Here is a 23,141-nt window from a genome sequence, read left to right on the forward strand (position 1 = left end):
TTGGCCTACATTCCTAACTGATCTATATCAAGTTGTAAACTTTGACATACAGGCAGTCCCTGGGTTAAAAACATTCAATTTACGAAGAATTCACAATTATGAAATGACAAGATGGCCGGAAGTAAAATGCTGTCAGCTTCTGTTTGAGCATGGTTGATCAGCATCATGAGAGAATTCGCTGTACAATACTCTTTTTGATCCACAGTTTTAAATTTGCAATGTTAAAGTTTAATTGTTGTTGCTATTTAAACCACCTCATAATACTTGGAAGACTAATTTAAAATATTTGAAATATAGGTGCTAAACTGTGGAATAGAGAGAGTTAAGTGGCTGTGTTCAAAGTTATTGCTGTCCCCGCTGTGATCAGGCTCCCTGCACTGCCCCTGCGCACTGCCTTAGACTGACGCGAATTGACTTTTTTCATCTCTGCTCTGATGCGGCAGACCAATGAGTTTCCAAATCACTGAACAACACCAGTTTGTATGGAGGGGTACCCCTGGGTGAGGGTTAGGGGCAGACCAGCGAGCTTCCAACCACTGAACAACGCCCATTTGTTTGGAGGGGAACCCCTGGGTTAGGGTTAGGGATAGACCAGCAAGTTTCCAAACCACTGAACAATGCCAGTTTGTATGGATGCTGAGCTGTGGAATAGAGACAATTAAGTGGCCATGTTGAAAGTTATTGCTGTCGCCGCTGTGATCAGGCACTGTGCATTATACGTAGCACGCTGCCTTACACTGACGGGAAACCTTTTTTTGTCTCTGTTCTGATGCAGCAGATCAGTGAGTTTTCAAACCACTGAGCCACATATTAGGCTCTACAATTCTTTCAACCCCAAAAATAAAATCAACGCCCCCCCATCCCCCCAGCATTTTATGACACCTTGGATACTCCCATCTACCCCCATTTGGAGGTAGATCATCCAATTATGTACTGTATTATTATGTTTAAGATGATGTAGTGTATTTCAGAGTGTTTCTTAAGTGTTTTTACATGCATAGAAAGGTAAAATATATGCTATATATGCTATATACAAAGATAAACATTTGACTAACTGATGCTAAATAAGAACCATATGTACTTATTCTGACTTAAATATAAATTTGAGTTAAAGGTAACCCAGGGACTGTCTATATTTCCTCTCTGTCCGGAAAAGAGGGATGATGGGAAATATCAGAACTGATATTATACTTTTGTATACATGTGATTGGAAAATTAGTTTGCTTTGCAACTATATTATTTGCTAAGTATATATATTCAAAGACATATTTTGTTTGAATTTAATGTCCAGAATGATGCCGTTCTGATAAAAATATTGCTATATTATTCTATTCAAAAGAATTCGGCACAAATACCTTTTTGTATCCCTGATTTAAAAGGTAATTTATTTCAGCAGATCGTTGGTAGAGGAAATCTGCCTTTAAAAAGATTATTACAGAGCCTCTCTCCTTCCCATAAGGAACAACCCACCTCCTCAGATCATTGGTTCTGGCAAGGCAAGTGTGGAGAATGGAGAAAATCATATTGTTACAAATCATGAGCCGATTGTGCATTTGAGTGTCAAATATCCAGTCTGAATAAAGCACCCTTGTTTCTTCGCAATGTTTAAAAATTTTTGTTGCAGAGATCCGAGTCTGTCGTGGACCTGCCTTGGAGATATCTTTTACCAAACTATTGTTTGTTCTGCCAGCATTATTAAATTACATTAGTCTACCCAAAAAATCAATAAAGGAAAGAAGCGATGAAATCAAACCCCACTGAAACTTTAATCTGTTACAAGTGTACCAGCAAAAACAGGAAAGGATTTGCTATCTTTGGCTCACTGCTTTATCTCTGTAGGCTTTGGAAAGTTTATTTGTGAGCTGGGAGTCTGCACGGAAACACATCAGACACTCAGAGAGATCTGGCCTAATGCTGCAAGCAACAGCATGAACATTTAGTGTGGTGATGTATGCTAAAACATAAAAGCACAGTACAGGCCTTTTGGCCCACAATGCCACGCCAACCTATATAAAGCTACTCAACAACAGTCTAATCCTTCCCTATCTCACATCCAATACCCTCTATTCTTCTTACAAATGTGGGTTGTACTGACCTGGCTGGACAGGGATCCATGCCACACTCCCGCAACTTTGGCTTGGGCTTTACATTTTCAGGGTAGTAATGACAATACTGATCAGACACCACCCGCTCGCTTCGCAGATCATAGCATTCAGCAGATGTCAGCTGGTACCCTAACAGCAAAAGCTTAGTAAGTTCAAACAAACCACCAGCAAAAATGTCCTTCAATCACCATCCACCTCTGACAACAATTTGTTCGTTACATGCATGTAAATATTTGTTATCATATACTTTAACATTCCTACATAACATTCTTTCTGATCTTAAGAGCCGGGAAGTGAATTGACCTCCTAGTTCACATTTAGTCAACAGAGACACAAATTTCCAAAAGACATCATGCATTGTAAATTTCTATTATTTAATTATATGCTATTCTTTATTTTAATTCAAATGAAGTTTCAACTGCCTGTGTATCACTTGACAAGACAGTTAAGGGTCAACCTTCCGTGTGGTCTGGTCATAGAAAGACCAGGTTAACTTTGTCTTCAGCCATGTAGGGAAGGCGGCAAGGTTTTACAACAATATGGTAGTTTCATGGTCACCTATGACAGCATTTTCGCTTTCAATATGAGATTTTTAAAAAAAATATAAATTTACCCTTTTGCCTCCACCACAACCAGCTAGTGGGACTCAAGCTCAAGTTTTTATGTCGATATCCCAGAAATATGGCTGCTCATCCAGTAATTTAACCACAGTGCTAACCAGTTTCTATGTTCAGATACAGTGGATCTCAAATGTAAGGAATTTAAATGTGGTGTTGTAAGGAAGGTGGACATGCATAAGGTGTGGACAGACACTTGTCAGTATGATGCGGTGGCGATTAGTGAGACGTGGTTGCAGGAGAGTTGTGACTGGCAGCTAAATATTCCGGGATTTTGCTGCTTTAGGTGTGATAGAATTGGAGGGGTTGGGGGCGGCGTGGGGGGTATGGCATTGCTTGTCATGGAAGATATTACAGCAGTGCTGCTGTGAGATAGATTGGAGGGCTTGTCAAGGGAGGTGGTATGGGTGGAATTAAAAAAATGAAAGAAGTTACAATTATAGGGGTGTATAATAGACTCACTTAGAGAAGCAAATGTGTGAGGAAATAGCTGAGATTTGTAATAAGCACAGGGTTGTATTAGTGGGGGATTTTATTTTTCCAAATAGAGATTGGGAAACACATTCAGTGAAGGGGCTGGATGGATTAGAATTTGTAAAATGTGTGCAGGATAGTTTTTTGCAGCAATACGTTGAGGCACCCACTAGAGAAGGGGCAGTGTTGGATCTAATGTTGAGGAATGAGATAGGGCAGGTGACTGAGGTGTGTGTTGGGGAGTGGGGAACACTTCGGATCCAATGATCATGGTACCATTAGTTTCAATATAATTATGGAAAGGCATAGGTCTGGTCCAAAGATTAAGATTTTTGAATGGGAGAAAGCCAGATTTGAAGAAATGAGAAGGGATTTGCAAAGAATGTTTTGGGCTGATTTGTTTTATGGGAAGGAGGTAGAGGAGAATTGGAGGTCATTTAAACGTGAGATTTTGAGGGTGCAGAATCTTTATGTTCCTGTTAAGATAAAAGGCAGGGCCAAAAGTTTGAAAAAACCATGGTTTTCAAGGGAGATTAGAAAGATGGCTTGAAATAAAAGGGAGACCTACATTAAATATAAGACACAAGGTACAAACGAGATGCTTGGAAAATACATGGATTATAAAAAGCTTACGAAAGAAATTAGGAAAGTGAAAAGAATGTACAAGGTGGCTTTAGCGAACAGGGTGAAAATAAATCTGAAGGGTTTTTACAAATATGTGAATAGCAAAAGGAGAGTCAAGGATAAAATTGGTCCCTTAGAGAATCAGAGCAGACAAATGTGTGCAGAGCCGAATGAGATGAGGGAGATATTGAATGAGTTCTTCTCTTCAGTATTCACTAGAGAAAAGGATATGGAATCGTGTAGGATAAGAGAAGCAAAAGAGGTGGTTATGGAAATTGTAGGGATTAGGATAGAGGGGGAACTTCTGAGGCATATAAAGCTGGATAAGTCTCCGACTCCCGACAGGATTTCCCCCAGGACCTTGAGGGAAGTCAAGGAGGAAATAGCAGAGACTATAACAGTGATTTTTCATCAGTCACTAGAGGGGGGCATGGTTCTGCAGGTTTGGCATATTGAAAACATAGTTCTTTTGTTTAAAAAGGGCTCCAGGTGTAGGCCCAGCAATTATAGGCCAGAAAGTTTGATGTTGGTGGTCGGTAAACTAATGGAAAGTATTCTTAGAGATAATATGAATAAGTATCTAGGAAGGCAGGGACTGATCAGGGACACCCAGCATGGGTTTGTGCAGGTAAGGTCATGTTTGATATATCTTGTTGGATTTTATGAGGAGGTGACTAGGAAAGTTGATGAGGGTACAGCAGTAGATGTCGTCTATATGGATTTCAGTAAGGCCTTTGATAAGGTTCCACATGGAAGGCTGGTAAGGAAGGTTCAGGCACTATGTATTAATATTGAGATAGTCAGATGGGTTCAACAGTGACTAGAAGGTTGATGCCAGAGGGTCACGGAGGATAACAGTCTGTCAGGATGGAGGCCGATGATGAGTGGTGTGCCTCATGGATTGGTTTTGGGTCCCTTGTTGTTTGTTATTTACATTAATAATTTGAATGAAGGAGTGGTAAATTGGGTTAGTAAATATGTGGATGATACAAAAATATAGGGGGAGTTGTGGATAGTTAAGGTGGTTTTCAGGGACTGCAGAAGGATTTGGACTGCTTAGAAGAGTGAGCTGAAAGATGGCAGATAGAGTTTACTATCAATAAGTGTGAAGTGCTTCAGTTTGGAAAGAATAATCAAAATAGGACATATGCAGTGAAGGGGAGGGCATTGAGGAATGCAGAGGAACAGAGAGATCTAGAAATAACATTCATTGTTCTTTGAAAGTGGAATCTCATGTGGATAGAGTGGTAAAGAAGGCTTTTGGTATGCTGGCCTTTATAAATCAAAGCATAGAATATAGGAGCTGGGAAGTGATGTTGAGACTATTCAAGGAATTGGTGAGGCTGAATTTGGAATATTGTGTGCAGTTCTGGTCTCCAAATTATAGGAAGGATATCAATAAGGAAGAGAGGGTGCAGAGAAGATTACTAAAATGTTGCTGGGATTGCAGTATCTAGAATACAAAGAAAGATTGAGTAGACTGGGTCTTTATTCATTGGAGCACAGAAAGCTGACGGGGAATTTGATAGAGGTATTTAAAATTATGAGGGGGATAGATAGAGCAGATGTGAATAGGCTCTTCTCTTTGAGGGTAGGTGAGATCAGAACGAGGGGTCATAAGTTAAGGGTTGGGGGCAAAAGTTTAGAAGTAACATGAGATGGAGCTTTTTCACTCAGAGTGGTGGCTGAGTGGAATGACCTTCCAGAAGAGGTGGTTGCAGCAAGGTCAATTTTGTCATTTAAGAAAAGGTTGGTTAAGTGCATGGATGTGAGGGGATTGGAGGGTTATGGCCAGGGAGCAGGTAAGAGGAGATCACTTAAATTGGTACAGTCTAGAGGGGCCAAATTGGCCTGTTTCTGTACTGTAGTTGTTATATGGAAAATGAACTTACATTAAAACAATAAAAAATGTTTTGTGGGCTTCCAGCTCAATGTAAATTGGCACATTGGAGCACACAGCCCAAGAATAATGAATGACTATGATCCTTTCAGTTCTGGTTATATCTATTTCCTGGTAGTTTTCTCTGTCCTTAAGTTACATCAAATTAAACTAATCCACTTCAGTTTTATTAAAGAAGAGTCTTGTAAAGAAAATGAAGAATTTTTCTTAATTTATCTTCACTAGATTAGTAACTCATGAGGGATACCCGGTGGATCTCCTGATTATGACTTACTGCCCTCCCTTAACTGGAGAATCAGTGCTCCTCCATGTTGTACAACATCTGGAGGAAGCACTTAAAATAGTAAGAAACGTACACAAAACGTATGTTGGTGGTGGGGGGGGGGGTGGGCACGCGCTGGTGCTCTCAATGCTCAACATCAGTTGGTTGAGTCAAGATTCATTGAAGAGGATTAGTTAACCAAAAAAAGGCAGAGAGTTGGGATAAATGGGTATCTTTCTGGTTTCAATCAGTGGTGAGCAGTGGTTGGTACAAGGCTGCAACTTTTCATGATATACATTAGCTATTTGGATGAGGGGACTGAGTGTGGTCTATCTAAGTTTGCTGATGACATTAAATTGAGCAGAAAAGCAAATTGTGCAGAGGACACAGAGACTATGGAGAGAGATTTAGGTAGGTTAAGTGAGTGAGTGAGTAAGGGTCTGGCAGATGGAGTACAATGTTGGTGAATATGAGGTCATTGACTTTGGAAGGAAACGGGACAGATTATCAATTGATTAAATTGTGTAAGATTGCAGCATGCTGTTGTGCAGAGGGATTTGGGAGTGCTTTGGCGTGAATCGCAAAAGGTTGGCTTGCAGGTGCAACAGGTTATCGAGAAGGCAAATGGAATGTTGACTTTCATTGCTTGAGGTATTGAATTTAAGAGCAGGGAAGTTCTGCTGCAACTGTACAGGCTACAGGTGAGGCCACACCAGGAATACTGTGTGCAATTCTGATCTCCTGACTTGAGGAAAGATATATTGGCCACGGATGTTTTGCAGAAGAGGTTCACTAAGTTAATTCCAGAGATGAAGGGGCTTGCCTAGAAGGAGAGATCGAGTCTCATAGAACTATCATGCTCGAATTCAGAAGAATGAGAGGGGACATAAAACATATATAATTATGAAAGGGGTAGATAAGAGGCAGAAAAGTTGTTTCTATTGGTAGGTGAGTGTAGAACTTGGGGACATTCCCTCAAGATTCAGGGGAGTTGATTTAGGATCTTGATGAGGAGGAACTGCTTTTCCTAGAGAGTATAAAATCTGTAGAATCCTGTACCCAAGGAAGCAGTGGCGGCTTCCTTGTCACATCTATTTAAGGCACTGTTAGATTTTTGCGTCATAGGGAAACTATGGGAAAAGGGAAGATATGTTGAGCCAAGTCCCTGGCCAGATCAGCCATGATTTTATGGAATGGCAGAGTAGATCTGGTAAGACAGATAACCTGCTCCTATTTCTTATTAAAGTTAGTGGAGTGGATGTTAAGTAAGAATTGTCCGATTATTAGCATGGTTATGGGGTCTTTTTGAGCAGGATTCAATATATTAAATGGTATTTCTGTAATTAACAAAATAAGTAGCATCTCAATAAATCGTTAGCATTCAATCAAGATTTTGAAAAACTGAGATAATTACTCAGTAGTGAATTTCAGAAGTTATTTCAACACCATGAATATAGATATAATAACAGCAATGACTGAGACCAAACAGTTATTGGAGTGATTAGTTATTTCGTTATTACCTCCACCACAAGTAACAGAACATGGGAAGAAATCCGTTTCCCTCCATTGATGTATAATTGGTTGGTAAAAGAAAAACTGGACCACACTCTCACCTGTACCCATGTACTGTATCTGGAAAAGACCAACAATGAAATAATTGTGCTACTGACACTTCCGAAAAAAATAATTAATCTCATCTCCTCAGTTACCAGATACCATTACAATGCTAAATACTGAATTGTGTCAAACCTTTGCAAATCTCTCTCTCTCTCTCATTGTTTATTTTTAATAATTTAATGTAGCTTGATAACAGACTGGCGGTGTAGAGTGGCAGCCAATAATAAAGCTGAATGGCATAATCTGGAGCCTGCGGAAGAATAATATAAGCACAGGAAAAAGCAGAGATAAATGTAACACAATTGTAAGAACTCGATGAGTTGAAGGCTCTATTGAAAGGCTGGAAAGCAATATTTGGTTAACATGATGATTGAAATCTTGATATTATCTGATCTCCACAACTGTTCTCCAGTTACTCATGAGTGGGTGCGGTTTGGAATGCTCTTCAGGATCACACCATTCAGTCATGGAAATCTAAGAATTTCTTCCGTCTCCATGGAATGAAACTCAAACAACTTCTGATCATGGGAATCACCGTCTGAAAATCTACCTCAAAATCCAGTTTGAAAATGTGAATATATTTAACCCATACTTCTCTGATATCGCTGTACATGTTGCAGCTACTTGTATATTATCACTCACTTCCACCAGATACAGATAGTTATTCATACACAGTCACACACGTATACATGCACTCACACACAGATGCACCTGAATGTACACATGCACAAGATTAATCCTACTGGATCTCGATAGATGTTGTAACATTAACCAACATGGAATAAAATGAATCGTAAACTGGGTGGTGCACTACATGTACACATGAGCCAAAAAATTATGTTTCTGTCTTGATACAAATAACCAGCATTACATGGTGCAGTCTGTTTTCAAAAGTGCAAGAATGTGAGTACTGTGAATTACCTTTGCAGTTAAATGCACATCAATACCATTTTCCCAGATCAACCCAAGCCAAGTTAAACAGATGCAATTACCCTTACACCCCTGACCTTAGGTCCCTGCAATTCAAGCATTAGGAAGAGCACTGCTGTACTTAGTATGGAGAGTTGCTGAATGAAGCTGCAAGAGAAGGAAGAGAGCATACTCCAAAATTCATAGACAGAGCCTCAGAAAGGTTGGTTGAATAGATAACCTGGAAAAGAGATATACCGTTGCGATGGAGCCATGTACACTAGCTCAGGCTTCTGCTTAATGTACCTGACAGGAAAAAAGTCAGGAAATTGCCAATACTTGTCTAGAGTTGTTGTACTTTAAAGAAACTGGCAACATGAGCAAAACTTATTCCCAGCTTTACCTCATTCTCTAGTGTGAAGGAAAGGTTCTCCTTGGGTACGGGACTGGATGAATTTCCTAAAATAGCAGTAAACAGTAAATATAGAAACGAGGTAGAGGGTAATATCCTGAGGGCAGGAAGCTGAATGTGATTGTGAGATGGTGTGGGCTACAAGAGCACTCCAGGGATGCATTGAGTTCACAGGAAGTCATAGATCTTAGTAAGAAGTGCCCCTGGAAGAATAGCTTGAATAGATACTATGCCACAGCATCCTCTGAGTGGATGAGGGCTTCAGTGAAGAGCCCTTCATTGCATTCCCTCATGTAGTTCCTGTGGCTACCTGTAGTGTCCCTTGAAGTCTATCTTCCATTTTAAATGTCATCTAGGTGAGGAGTGATCAGATCAAACAAATCCCAGAAGGTTCACTTTGATTCTAAAAATGCAGTTGGAGATGTAAGGGTGTTCAGTGTGAGCAGTGCTCAATGAATGTAGTTACCTCCAGAGAACCATGTAACAGCCTGGTATGCTGTAACCTAATGTGAATGTTGGCTCTGGAGATAAGGTGGTTGCAGTGGGAACAGCTTAAGTACTAGCTGGTAGGACTGTGAGTAAGCAACAGGTGTCCCAGGGCCAACAAAGTTGAGAGTCGTATTGGAATATTAAACATGGCGATTGCCTCATTGTTGATGACACTGGCGCATTTCAAAGTGGAAGGTGAACAGGTGTCCTTCTTGACCAGTGGGATGTTTCTAGTCAATTTTGCTTGATTGCAGCTTAATTATTATTCCCAACATCACCACATTCTTTTCACAGCACTCTGAGGACAAATTTCCAGTTTGTAACTTTCCCATCCCGAAAGGTCCAGATGAGATACAGAAATGGAAATTCTGGCATTATTCTGGCCTGAGAGTAAAAAACACACAAAACGCTGGAGAAGCTCAGCAGGTCAAACTGTGTCCTTTATGTAGCAAAGGCAAAGATACAGAACTGACGTTTTGGGCTTAAGCCCTTTATCAAAGTATGAGAAAATGTTGACAAGCATCCAAACCCTGGGCAGAGGGGACCAGGGCAGATGAGCGAGAGATGAAGGAGATGCGTGTGGAGGGTGAGTTGGGAGATAAGCTGTCCACCTACGTATACTACAAATCCTCCAACTCCCACAAATACCTGGACGACACTTCCTCACACCCTGTCCCCTGCAAGGATTCCATTCCCTTCACTCAATTTCTCCGTCTCTGCTGCATCAATTCCCAAGATGAGGTCTTCTAGTCCAGACCTTCTTCCACAAATGTGGCTTCCCCTCCACCACTATCAACCTGCATCTCCTCCTCAGCTGCCAAGGCGCCCTCTGCTCCTTGACGCAACAAACACAAAATCCCTCTCATCCTCACCTACCACCCCACCAGCCTCTGCATCCAACACATTATCCACTGGAATTTATGGTACTTACTACAGGATCCCAACACCAGACAAATTTTTTTCTTCTCCTCCCCTCTTAGCCTTCTACAGGGTCTGCTCCCTCCATGATTCCCTCGTGCACTCATCCCTCACCACTCATCACACCCCTGACACCTTTCCCTGTGTCCAGAGGAGGTGCATTGCTTGCTCCCACACCTCCTGCTTCACCGTGGTCTGGGGCTCAAAACAGGCCTTTCAAGTGAAGCAACATTTCACTTGTACATCCAGAGGACTTATTTACTGCATACGGTGTACTCTTAGTGGCATTCTCTACTTTGGAGAGACCAGTCACAGACTGCAAGATCGCTTCGCTCAGCATCTCTGCTCCGTTTGCAATCACAGCAACCTCCCAGTGGCCAACCATTTCAATTCTGGGTCACACTTCTGCACTCACATGTCTGTCCATGGCCTTGTGTACTGTCCCACCCTGACCACCCACATATTGGAGGTACAATTTTCTGTTTGGGCCCTCTCCAGACAGAGGACATTAACACTGCAGTGGTGGACAGCTTATCTCCCAACTCAGCTCTCACATGCATCTCCTCCATCTCCTTCATCTCTCGCTCATCTGCCCTGGTCCCCTCTGACCAGCGTTCGGATGCTTGCCAACATTTTCTCATACTTTGATGAAGGGCTCAAGCCCAAAATGTCGGTTCTGTACCTTCCACTAAACCTGCTCGCCTTTTCTTTCCCCTCCCTCTTTTCCTGTCTTTCCAATTCTCCTACCCACCCAGCCATCCCTCCTCCCCCTCACTGCTGCTGCCCCCTCCCTCCTTTCTCCACCTATCATTTCCTGCCTTTGCTATCTCCCCCCCCTCCCTCACACTCTTTTGTTCAGACACTCGCTGGCATTTTCTCATATTTGATGAAGCCCAAAACGTCAGTTATAAAATGTGATGAACTGCTGAACAGTATTGCATTCCTGATTTCCTGGCTCCTCCCTCTTTTGTCCTTGTATATAGCCTCCATCACCCTAACCCTTCCCCAGAAAGCCCACAGGATGAGGTCATTGTCCATTGTGAATAAAAGCCGGTAGATTGGTGACTCTGTCTCAGCCTCCCGAATTACTTACTGTGCATCATACATCTTCACCTTTGTATCTTATGTATCTTCAGCTTGGCTACATTAAGGACACCGTTTGACTTGCTGAGCTTCTCCAGCATTTTGTGTGTGTTTTTATTCCAACCACGATGTCTACAGAATCTTGTGATTTACATTTGCCTGAGAGTAGTCACCAATGTACAACTTAGATATTTTCCTCTGCACTGGAGAAGAATCTTGGCCAGACAATGACTTATACCTTTGTGGGTTATGAATTAAACCTTTTCCTCCACAGCTGTCAGGAATTATTTCAGTTATCAGGCTGGCTCTAACTTGGTATTGCAGACTCTGTACAGAATGAGCTACTTCTGTGCTAACCTCATTTTGGTGACCCTTGAGAGTTAATCATAAAAGAACCCAGGAGTTTTGCAGAGCTACCACCATTGCTGTGACAGAAAGGGAGGGAGTGAAAAGGCAAATAAGCATCTTGGTAATGGAGCTGATAATTCAGCTTCAAGTTACAGAATGTGGCATTAGAGTCATCCTGGGCTGCCAGCAGGTAATTTGCCTGCATTTCTTATTGTGTTTGCTTTGAAGATGGAATTGCTGGCAGATCAGATTTATCTTCATTATCTTGTAACTTATAAACACTCACTCCCACTGGAATTCAAAATGGATTTTAAAGCCCCATCTAAAGATATAACTGAGTATTCAGTTTTTACTTAAGAAAGTAAGAAAATTGTAGCTAAATTAAGCAGAAATATTAATGCACTGAGATTTCATTACACATCTTATAACTAATTACAATCCTGAACTAGCATGAATTGATGTGTTAGAATTCACAGTTCCTAAATAAATGACTAAAATTTAAACAAAAGAACTAGCATTTTTTTCATTCTACAAATCAAAAAGAAAATTATAATGACTTTAAATGCAAATAAGACAATGATTTACCTTCACAGTGAAATCTGCTCCAAGTGGCCCATTTGCTCTCAGAATCTCCTTGTCTGGGAGTTTCTGGAAATCAAAGCTCGTGTTTACACTGCTGAAGGGTCCGGGTGTACTGAGGTTGTTCTCCCCTTTCTGGCCCAGAAGAGTCTTTGTTTCAAAATCTTGGAAAAATGAATTAAAGAAAGTAATTCAGAACAGATTTTAGACACAATGAACTGGAAATTCTATCTTGCAGTGCAACATTTATTTGCACAACAGGAGAAATTTTATTTGGGGAACTGGCTGTGATGTATAAACAGGTAGCGACTGAGTAGCCTGCAATGTCCCTGGTTTTCCATCTGTCTAGTTCATGAGGGTGGCATGGTGCAACTCAGGACAACTAAAGTTGTTAATGCTTGCAAAGATACCATGCATCCCTAAACTTCACTGGTTAATGTATACCTGTGAACAGATTGCTTCAGTGAGAATGAGGGCACCCGAATCCAGATCCAGGTGGTACACTAGTTAAAAAAAGACCCTTCAAAGTGAGTTTCCCATATCCAATCTCAATACAATTTTGATGGGTCTCACTCTTTCCCCAACATTCGCTTGGGAGCACGTTTACCTGATGGACTGCTGCAGTTCAAGAAGGAACCTGCTCCCCACCTTCTTAGGGTCAGTTAGTGATGGGCAATAGTTATTGGTTTGCCAGCAATTCTTGGCTCTTGAAAAATTCAGAAATAAGAGCTGGCAGTGCTTTGGGAACACAGGATGGTGTATAGAGGACTCTGAACCTTAGAACCTGGCAAATGTCAAAAACATTTGTCTGTACTTAGTACAAAATGTTCCCAATGCCCAAAGGACATCAGACAATGGTCAGTCTGTCAGGAACACAGGGTGTAGAGATTTGGCCATAGATTGGGAAGATTGGACATGAGACAAAGGGTACTTTGATGGGAGTACTCGGCAACGCACACTGTGCAGTGTATTGGAAACACTAAGTCTGACACTGGCAGTGATCCAGCAATAGTGAACATTAGACTGAGCAATGGTTGCTCGACCCCCATTAATGGTCAAATAAAACAATCCAACATTGTCCAATGTTTCATTCTAGCGAAAGCACTCTAATTTTGCAGCATCTTAGTAAACATTTCTGTATCATATCAAAGCCTACTCATTATTCCTATAGTGGAACCTCCAGAACTCCACACAGTTCTGCAAATGTGGCCTAACCAAAGTTTTGTATTGCTACGAAGTTTTGTCCGAACACTTGCAGTCAATGCCCTAGCCAATGAAGGCAAACATGCTCTGCTAAATGTGTCAGCAAACAAAAGGGCCAATCCATCTATCAGAAAAGCTGAGTAATGGATAAAATTACACTTTAAAAAAGATTAAATAAATTTCTAACCTTTCCTTTCAACAAGGGGAAGGAAACTCAGAAAAGGGAAGATGTACAGAAAATTGTTTCATTGTGACCGTCATTGATTGTTTATTAATTTTTATAGACAATAACCAACGAGGATCAAGGTATTTAAAGGATCTATTTCAATTTTCAACTCTGTGAACGAGTGTGTCTCAAGCCTGTTTTCATTTTGAAATGGACATCTAAAAGAAACCACATCCAAACCACAAGCTCTTCTGAAAAAAGAAAGGAGTGCAAATGGAAATGATTGAAACAGACATACCTATCTCTTATTTGCATCATACAACAATAAGGATCACAGAAAAACACTTACTTAATTTTCAGAGACAATCAACTCAGATCTATCTGCGTTGCAAACAGACAAGAAACAAATCCTACCATGAAAGTACTGATTGAAGTGTACATATTGATGGATGCTATCCACGTTAATCCATGCCTACAGGGTGGAAGGTTGTTCTTAATTCTACTAAATGTTTTCCATAACATCAAGTAGGATGAGTTCCAAAACCACAGCAATAAACAGCAGATTAGAAAAGGATTGAGTTGTGAAATCTGAGTCAACTTACACAGATGGTCTGGGCCTTTGAGTACAATTCGGACATGCCGACTTCCATATGGAATAGCAATGATAGTGTCATCCACTGCAAAAAGAATTTAAAGAATTAGACTTTTCAGCTAAAAAGTATTTAAACATTTCTAATGTGTATTGTACTGAAATAAATTTTGTATATAATTTGTTCACTGCTTTACACAGAATGACATCAGAGACACAAGAGCACAAAAATACAATGATATGGAATGTTTTTACCTGTTATCTTTCATTACGGAAAATGAACTTGAGCATGATATATTTCCTTTTCAGAATGAAAACAATTGTTTAAAATATTTTATTAAACACATAAGATCTCAATAGGCCCTGTTGGTTAAACACAATTTGCCTTCTAAGTGAATTTAATCAAATGATTCAAAGCATATATCGATGAAGATCCAGATATCACTGGGGGAATCAGAGGTAGGGACCTTTCCTGGACCCATCATACTAATGTCATCGTAAAGAAAGCATGTCAGTTCCTCTACTTCTTCAGGAGTTTGTAGAGGTTCAGTATAACATCAGAAATCTTGGGAAGGAGGAGTCACGTGATGGAGTAGTGGCCGGACGGTGAACTCCAGCCCTCTCCAGAAAAGTCGGGAAAAACGAGAGAAAATACAAAGGCACAGAAATACAAGTTAAAGAAAAGTGAATATAAAGGTGGAAAGAAGATGGAGACAAAAGGAGAAAAATCAAAATCAACGGAAAGAAGAGAGGAAGAGAAGACAACGGAGGAAAAAGGTGAAGGCCTTACCTGTCCGAAGAGGCCCGCTGCGGAGAGAAGACCCCACTACCTCAGGTCGGTAGAAAGAGAACTACAACAATGGCTCACAGAGCCGAGTAAAAGTGCGCAACCGCGCATGCGCGACTCCTCGCGCATGCGCGATGCGCATACAAAAAAACACACCGACGGGAGGGGGGACCAGCTGGGGAGTCGATCTCCACAGCCGGCAACGACAGCTGCAGAACACCTGCAGCAAGAAGACACCACAGAAGACAATGGAAACAAGAAAGAAGAGGAGGAAAGGGCAGCAAAGAAACAACAGATGGTCAACCTAGAGGAAGAAGAAGAGGAAGAGGAAGAGTACAGGGAAATAGAAGAAGAAAAGATAGGCAAGGTAAAGGAGGTACTTGCTCTTGTTAGAGGATACATGGAGTCATTTAAAGAATGGCAAACACAGGAATTCAATGATTTAAGAAGAAGAATAAACAACACAGAAAAGAAAATAAATAAAATGGATATGACCTTAACAGAAATGGGGAAAAAAATGGACAAGATGGAAGAACGGGCAATAGCAGCAGAAATGGAGGTAGAAGACTTAAAAAAGAAATTGGAGGAATCTAATAAAAAAACTAAAGAGACACAAGAATTACTAGCCCAAAAAATAGATATAATGGAAAATTATAACAGAAGAAATAACATAAAGATAGTGGGCCTTAAGGAAGATGTAGAAGGCAAGAATATGAGGGAGTTTATAAAAGAATGGATCCCTAAGGCCCTAGGATGTCCAGAACTACAGCAAGAAATGGAAATAGAAAGGGCACATAGAGCATTGGCCCCTAAACCACAACCACAACAAAAACCAAGATCTATTGTAGTAAAATTCCTAAGATATACTACAAGAGAAAAGGTGCTGGAGAAGACAATGGAAAAAGTAAGAGAGGGCAACAAACCACTGGAGTATAAAGGGCAAAAAATCTTCATTTATCCAGATATAAGCTTTGAACTCCTAAAGAAGAGAAAAGAGTTCAATGCAGCAAAAGCGATTTTATGGAAGAAAGGATATAAATTTACACTGAAGCATCCTGCGGTATTGAAAATATTTATTCCAGGACAACAAAACAGACTATTCTCGGATCCAGAAGAAGCACGAAAATTTGCAGAACAATTACAAAAATAGACTGAGGGATGAAGACGGGTAATGAGAGCAAAAATTATCACGATTGATATGTATGTGGGTAAAGACAAAAATAGACTGAGGGATGAAGACGGGTAAGGAGGGTAAAAATGACCACGATTGATATGTATGCGGGTAAAGAGGTATAAGAGTGAATAGAGACAACGGGCATATGTGAAAGTATCTGTAATTAGAGGAAAACATAGAAAGTATAGACAAGAATTAATAAGGGAAGGTAATGGAATAGAGAGAATAAGGAGGGAACTAAAAGAGTGACCTTTGTGACATATAAAAAACGAAATCTTTTCTGGGGGGGGCTGGGTGGGGGGAAAAGAGCGGTCACTGCAAAATCAGTTGACGCTTGCGAGTGGATTCGCAAATCCAAATGGAGAGGGGAGATGTGGTTGTCCGACAAGGGATAAAGGGCAACTCAGGAGGGGAAGGGGAGATTGGGGATAAAGAAGATAGAAATAGGAGAATAAGGAAAATGTTGGATGTTGTAGGAATGTTGTCTGGTAAAGAGTTGAAAATAAGAAAACAGAAATGGAAAAGGAGGAAAGGTAATGATGGAAAAACGGAAAGAGAAGATAAACAAAATATAAAATGGCTACGCTGAACTATATGACTCTAAATATTAATGGAATACATAACCAAATTAAAAGGAAGAAACTACTAAATTTACTGAAAAAGGAAAAAATAGATATAGCATTTGTCCAAGAAACACATTTAACTGAATTGGAGCACAAGAAATTAAAGAGAGATTGGGTAGGACATGTAACAGCAGCATCGTATAATTCAAAAGCAAGAGGAGTGGCTATATTAATTAGCAAAAATGTGCCATTTAAAATAGAAGAGGAAATAATAGATCCAGCAGGGAGATATGTTATGATAAAATGTCAGATATATTCAGAGCTTTGGAATCTACTTAATATATATTCACCTAACGAAGAAGATCAAAAGTTTATGCAAGATATCTTTTTGAAGGTAGCTAATACGCAAGGGAACATACTAATAGGAGGGGATTTCAATCTGAATTTGGATCCAAATATGGATAAAACGGGGAAAAAAATTAACAGGAAGAACAAAGTAACCAAATTTATAATTAAATCAATGCAAGAAATGAAACTTGTGGACATATGGAGGAAACAAAACCCAAAAGAAAAGGAATACTCATACTACTCGACTAGACATAAAACATACTCAAGGATAGACCTATTCCTGTTATCAGCCCACATACAAGGGAGAGTTAGGAAAACGGAATATAAAGCTAGACGATTATCGGACCACTCACCCCTGTTATTGGCAATAGAGCTAGAAGACATCCCTCCAAGAATGTATAGATGGAGATTAAACCCCATGCTACTTAAAAGACAGGATTTTAGAGAATTTATTGAAAAACAATTAAAAATGTACTTTGAAGTAAATACGGAATCAGTGGAAGATAAGTTTATACTATGGGACGCAATGAAAGCATTCATTAGAGGGCAAATAATAAGTTATGCAACCAAGATGAAGAAGGACTATAATCAGGAAACAGAGCAGTTGGAAAGGGAAATAATAAACATAGAAAAAAAATTAGCAATAAAGGAAGATACAACCAAAAGAAGAGAATTGGCGGATAAAAAAATAAAATATGAAACATTACAAACATATAAGGTGGAGAAGAATATAATGAAGACAAAACAGAAATATTATGAACTAGGGGAAAAAACACACAAAATCCTAGCATGGCAGCTTAAGACAGAGCAAACTAAGAAAACGGTATTGGCAACAAGGAAAAAAGACAAACAAATTACATATAATCCAAAAGAAATTAAGGAAAACTTCAGAGAATTCTATGAACAATTATACCGAACCGAAAACGAAGGGAAAGAAGGGAAAATAGATGAATTTTTGACTAAAATTGAACTACCAAAACTACAAATAGAGGAACAAAATAAATTAACAGAACCATTTGGAACAGTAGAAATACAAGAGATAATAAAAAATTTACCAAATAATAAGACACCAGGAGAGGATGGACTCCCAATAGAATTCTACAAAACATTTAAAGACCTAATAATACCGCCCCTCCTGGATGTAATCAACCAGATTGATGAGACACAAAACTTACCAGATTCATGTAAAACAGCAATAATTACAGTGATACTAAAACAAGGGAAAGATCCACTCTCACCAGCGTCATATAGACCAATATCTTTGCTAAACACAGATTATAAGATAATAGCTAAACTATTAGCGAACAGATTAGCAGAACAGGTACCGAAAATGGTAAATTTAGACCAAACTGGATTTATCAAAAAAAGACGCACAACAGACAATATTTGTAAATTTATTAACTTAATTCATGCAGTAGAAGGAAATAAAGCACCGGCAGTAGCAGTTGCTTTAGACGCAGAGAAGGCCTTCGACAGAGTAGAATGGAATTACTTGTTCAAAGTATTGCAAAAATTCAGTTTACCGGAGAAGTATATTAATTGGATTAAAGCATTATATAAGGGACCGTTAGCGAAAGTGACAGTAAATGGACATGTATCAAAGCAATTTAACTTAAGCAGGTCAACGCGGCAGGGATGCCCACTATCACCATTATTGTTTGCGCTAGCTATAGAACCACTAGCAGAATCGATAAGAAGAGATAATAATATAAAAGGAATAAAAATAAAAGACAGGGAATATAAAATCAGTCTGTTTGCGGATGATGTGATAGTGTACTTAACAGAACCAGAACTATCAATAAAAGAACTATATAAGAAATTGAAGGAATATGGAGAAGTGTCGGGATACAAGATAAACGTAAATAAAAGTGAAGCAATGCCTATGAATAACGCGGATTTCTCAAAATTTAAGGAGGAATCCCCATTCAGATGGCAAACGCAGGCAATAAGATACCTAGGTGTGCAAATAAACAAAAATCTAGGCCAATTATATAAACTCAATTACAATCCACTAATGAAAAAACTACAGGACGATTTAGAGCATTGGAAAGAGCTACCACTAACACTGATAGGAAGGATAAACTGTATTAAAATGAACATTTTTCCAAGGATACTATACTTATTTCAGGCATTGCCAATACAACTGACAGAAAAATTCTTCAAAGAGTTAAAGAAAATAATAAGGAGATTTTTATGGAGAGGGGGGAAACCGAGGATAGCACTAGACAAATTAACAGAATGGTATAAACAAGGAGGCTTACAATTGCCAAACTTCAAAAATTATTATAGAGCCGCACAATTAAGGTACCTATCAGATTTTTATCAAACAAGGGAAAAACCAGACTGGACGAGACTAGAATTAGATAAAATAGGGGAAAAGATACCTGAACACATATTATATAAATGGGACGAAAAATTGGTACAACATAGAACTTCTCCAGTATTACACCATCTCCTCAATATATGGAAGAAGATACATGTAGAAAGAAATAAAATAAATTACCAAATACCAAAACTAATATTGACGCAAAATAAGCTACTCCCTTTTACAATAGACAACCTTGCCTTTAGAAAATGGGAAAAAAAAGGGATTAAAAGAATAGAAAATTGTTTTTCAGGAAGTAGATTCTTATCCTTTGAACAAATGAGAGATAAGTACAATATAACGGGAGATACAGCGCTGGCATATTACCAACTGAGATCCTACTTGAAAGATAAATTAGGAAGCAACTTGAGTTTACCAGAGGGAAGTAACCTTGAATATGTGATTACAGATACAATGTTAATCAAAAGATTTATAAAAAATATGTATATTAAACTGCAAGAAAAGGAAAATGAGGAAACAAATGGTAAAACTAAACAAAAATGGGAACAAGATTTAAATATAAAGATAAAAAAGGAAACATGGGAGAAGTTATGCTCTGGAACGATGAGAAATACAATAAATACGAGGCTGCGTATGATACAATATAATTGGTTACACAGACTATACATTACACCGCAAAAGTTAAATAAATGGGACCCAACAGTATCTGATAGATGTTTTCGATGTAAAAAAGAAAGGGGAACAACAATTCATGCAATCTGGACATGTGAGAGAGTAGAAAAATTTTGGGATGATCTCAATCAGATATTAAATAAAATAACAGAAAACAATATACCAAAGAATCCAGAGATCTTTCTCCTAAGTAACATAAAAAATAAAGAATTTGGAATTGACTTGGAGGATGCACAAAAAAGATTTGTTAAGATAGCCCTAGCTGTAGCAAAAAAATGTATTATGTCAACCTGGAAATTGGAAGATAATTTGAAAATACAACAATGGTATATAGAAATGAATAAATGTATTCCATTAGAAAAAATAACATATAGTTTAAGAAATAATATTGAAATATTCGAACAAGTATGGGAGCCTTACATTAAATACAATAGCGAAAACCTACCGGGAACAAACATTACCTAAGTTGATGGAAGGAGAAGAGAAGAAAAAAATGGACTCAGTAGAATTTCTGGTGTATTTTTGTTGAATGACAACATTGTCTAACTGAATTAATGCAACCTAGATTGTATAACTAAAATGGATGAGAGGGGGGAGGGATGGGGGGGTGGCTTGGGAGGAGGGAGGGGGGAGGGAGAAAAAGTCACTGTAAATGTGTGGAAAAGAAAAAGTGTATATCATGGCTATTGTGATTTATGGTGTGAAAAATAAAAAATTAAAAAAAAAAAAAAAAAAAAAAAAAAAGAAATCTTGGCAATCTTTATAGATGTGTAGTGGAAAGTGTGCTCACTGGCTACAACAGAGCCTGGTATGAGGACACCAATACTTCTGAGTGGAAGCCACTGCTAAAGGTAGTGGACACAGCCCAGTACATCATAGGCAAAACTTTCCCCACCATCGAGAAAATATTTTAAATAATTTTAGACGTACAATGCGGTAACTGGCCATTTCAGCCCACGAATCCATGCCGCCCAATTTACACCCAATTAACCTACACCTCTGGTATATTTTGAACACTGGGAGGATACCGGAGCCCCCAGGGAAAACTCCTTACAGACTTGGATTCAAACCCCAGTCCTGACTGCTGGCGCTGTAAAGGCAGTGGTCTAATTACTACATCAACCATCTACATGGAATGCTCCTGTTGAAAAGCAGCAGCATTCATGAAGGATCCACACTACCCAGGACATGGTCTTTTCCTGCTATTGTCATGAAGAAAGAGGTATAGATGCCACAAAACTCACACCACCAGGTTCCGTAGCAATCGCTACCCCTCCACCATCGGAGTCCTAAACGACAGACTCAGAGGCTCATTTAAGGACTCTTACTTTGCAAATTTTTTATTAACGAATATTTATTTTTTTCTGTATTGCACAGTTTGTTTACATTTCTTTCTTTATTTACATTTCTCTCTTTTGTATACAGTACAGTTTACAGTTACCGAAAAGTAGAAATTCTGCTGGCCTGCAGGAAAAAAAATCTCAGGGTTGTATGTGATGTCACATCTGTAGTCTGTCAATAAATCTGAATTTTGATTTGATATAAGGCAATCTTCAACTTATAACTGGAGAAATTGCGGAAAAGCTGAAACATGATTGAATTCAACTGAATTTTCATGCAATGTTTCATGAATTAATTAAAAATTCACATCATGAATTTATATTTCTGTAATTGATGCAATTGCTCATCTTGAATCTAACAGCACAAGATATCAATTAACATTCCAAGCAGATTGGCCTGCTCAGAAGAAATACTTTCATCATTCAATATGGGTAAAGGAGTTATGCATGCATCCATATAATAATATAAATTGAAATATTTCATAGAACAAATTTTAAATGAGGTAATCAACTTTTAATTTGTTTTTGTGTCATTATCTATAATAGGACAAAAATTCCCAGCCCTTTTTAAAATCACTAGAATTGGCAAACTAACACAATCGTTCAATCAAAGGGCAGCACCTTGAATATGACATCAGATCACCACTCCAGCATAAAAATAAAATATGTACTAATCATTGGAGTGGTATTAAATCCATTATTTCCTGATGCCAAAATACAAGTGTTTTCAAGTTATAAATTGCATCCAGGGATAAGTAAAATGCTTTTGGTTGACTGAGGGCAAACACCACAATCCTGTTCATTTAAAAGACCCAGATGCAATCAGTGTTACAACATTGGACATGGGCAATTGTGCTTTAAGCTTCTTTTTTATGACTTTTGGACATCAACCAAAACATAAACCATGCAGAAAACAGGAGCAGTTACTGGGGTGCAAAATCACACATAGGTCCTGCTGCTAAATCTGAGAATTACAATCCTATAGCACTGTGGAAGCACTTTAACCAGAAGGACTATGGTCCTGCCAAAGAGCATTTGGGTGTGGCCCATAGGATAAGGATGCAATAATCCATGAAAGAAAATGTATGAACAACACATTACTCTGCAGAAATACCAATAAAGTTCTCAGCATTTCTGAATGGCATTCTGTCACACTTCATTATTCAAAGGGATTCAGACAGACATATGAATAGGAAAGAAACCATATGCAGACAGATGTGATGAGATAGATTGGCATAATGGTGGGCCAAAGGATCAATTCTTACACTGTCCTTTGTGTGATTAGCATTGAATTTTGTAATCCAAAAAAATTGCATTTTTTTTAGTAACATGAAAATTCCTGATAAACAAATTGCTGACAAAAATTTCACGACAGAATAATGTTCGAAGATTGGCTGCTCTCTCTATTTTGTTCAAGGAGATTAGTGAAGGTTACAAAGCTACTGCAGAAGATATAAACATTTGTTAGCTGATAAATGTTGTACAGTTGTAAGCAAACATAGAAAATAGTAAATATATTAGGGTGCTGTCCTGCAGAATGAGGTCAGTGTTCTTTCCCATAGAGTGAAATCACCTGAGTGACATCAGAGTGCTGTCTCACAGAGTGACATCAGCCTGGTGACTCACAGAGTAACAT

At 38.9% G+C, this 23,141-nt stretch overlaps 1 protein-coding gene across 3 annotated transcripts in view; it reads right to left on the minus strand.

Annotated features, from left to right (window-relative positions):
- LOC138757214 (ADAMTS-like protein 1) overlaps positions 1–23,141 on the minus strand; it is a 464,147-nt gene that overhangs the window by 24,562 nt on the left and 416,444 nt on the right. For all 3 annotated transcript variants that reach the window (XM_069924203.1, XM_069924193.1, XM_069924209.1), the window contains 4 exons: positions 14,309–14,383; positions 12,344–12,501; positions 7,503–7,614; positions 2,096–2,234 (listed from right to left, as the gene is read on the minus strand). In XM_069924203.1, the coding sequence (XP_069780304.1) occupies positions 2,096–2,234; positions 7,503–7,614; positions 12,344–12,501; positions 14,309–14,383 (484 nt within the window). The remainder of the gene's footprint in view (positions 1–2,095; positions 2,235–7,502; positions 7,615–12,343; positions 12,502–14,308; positions 14,384–23,141) is intronic.

The sequence above is a fragment of the Narcine bancroftii genome, chromosome 1, assembly GCF_036971445.1.
Source record: "Narcine bancroftii isolate sNarBan1 chromosome 1, sNarBan1.hap1, whole genome shotgun sequence".
Taxonomy (NCBI): domain Eukaryota; kingdom Metazoa; phylum Chordata; class Chondrichthyes; order Torpediniformes; family Narcinidae; genus Narcine; species Narcine bancroftii.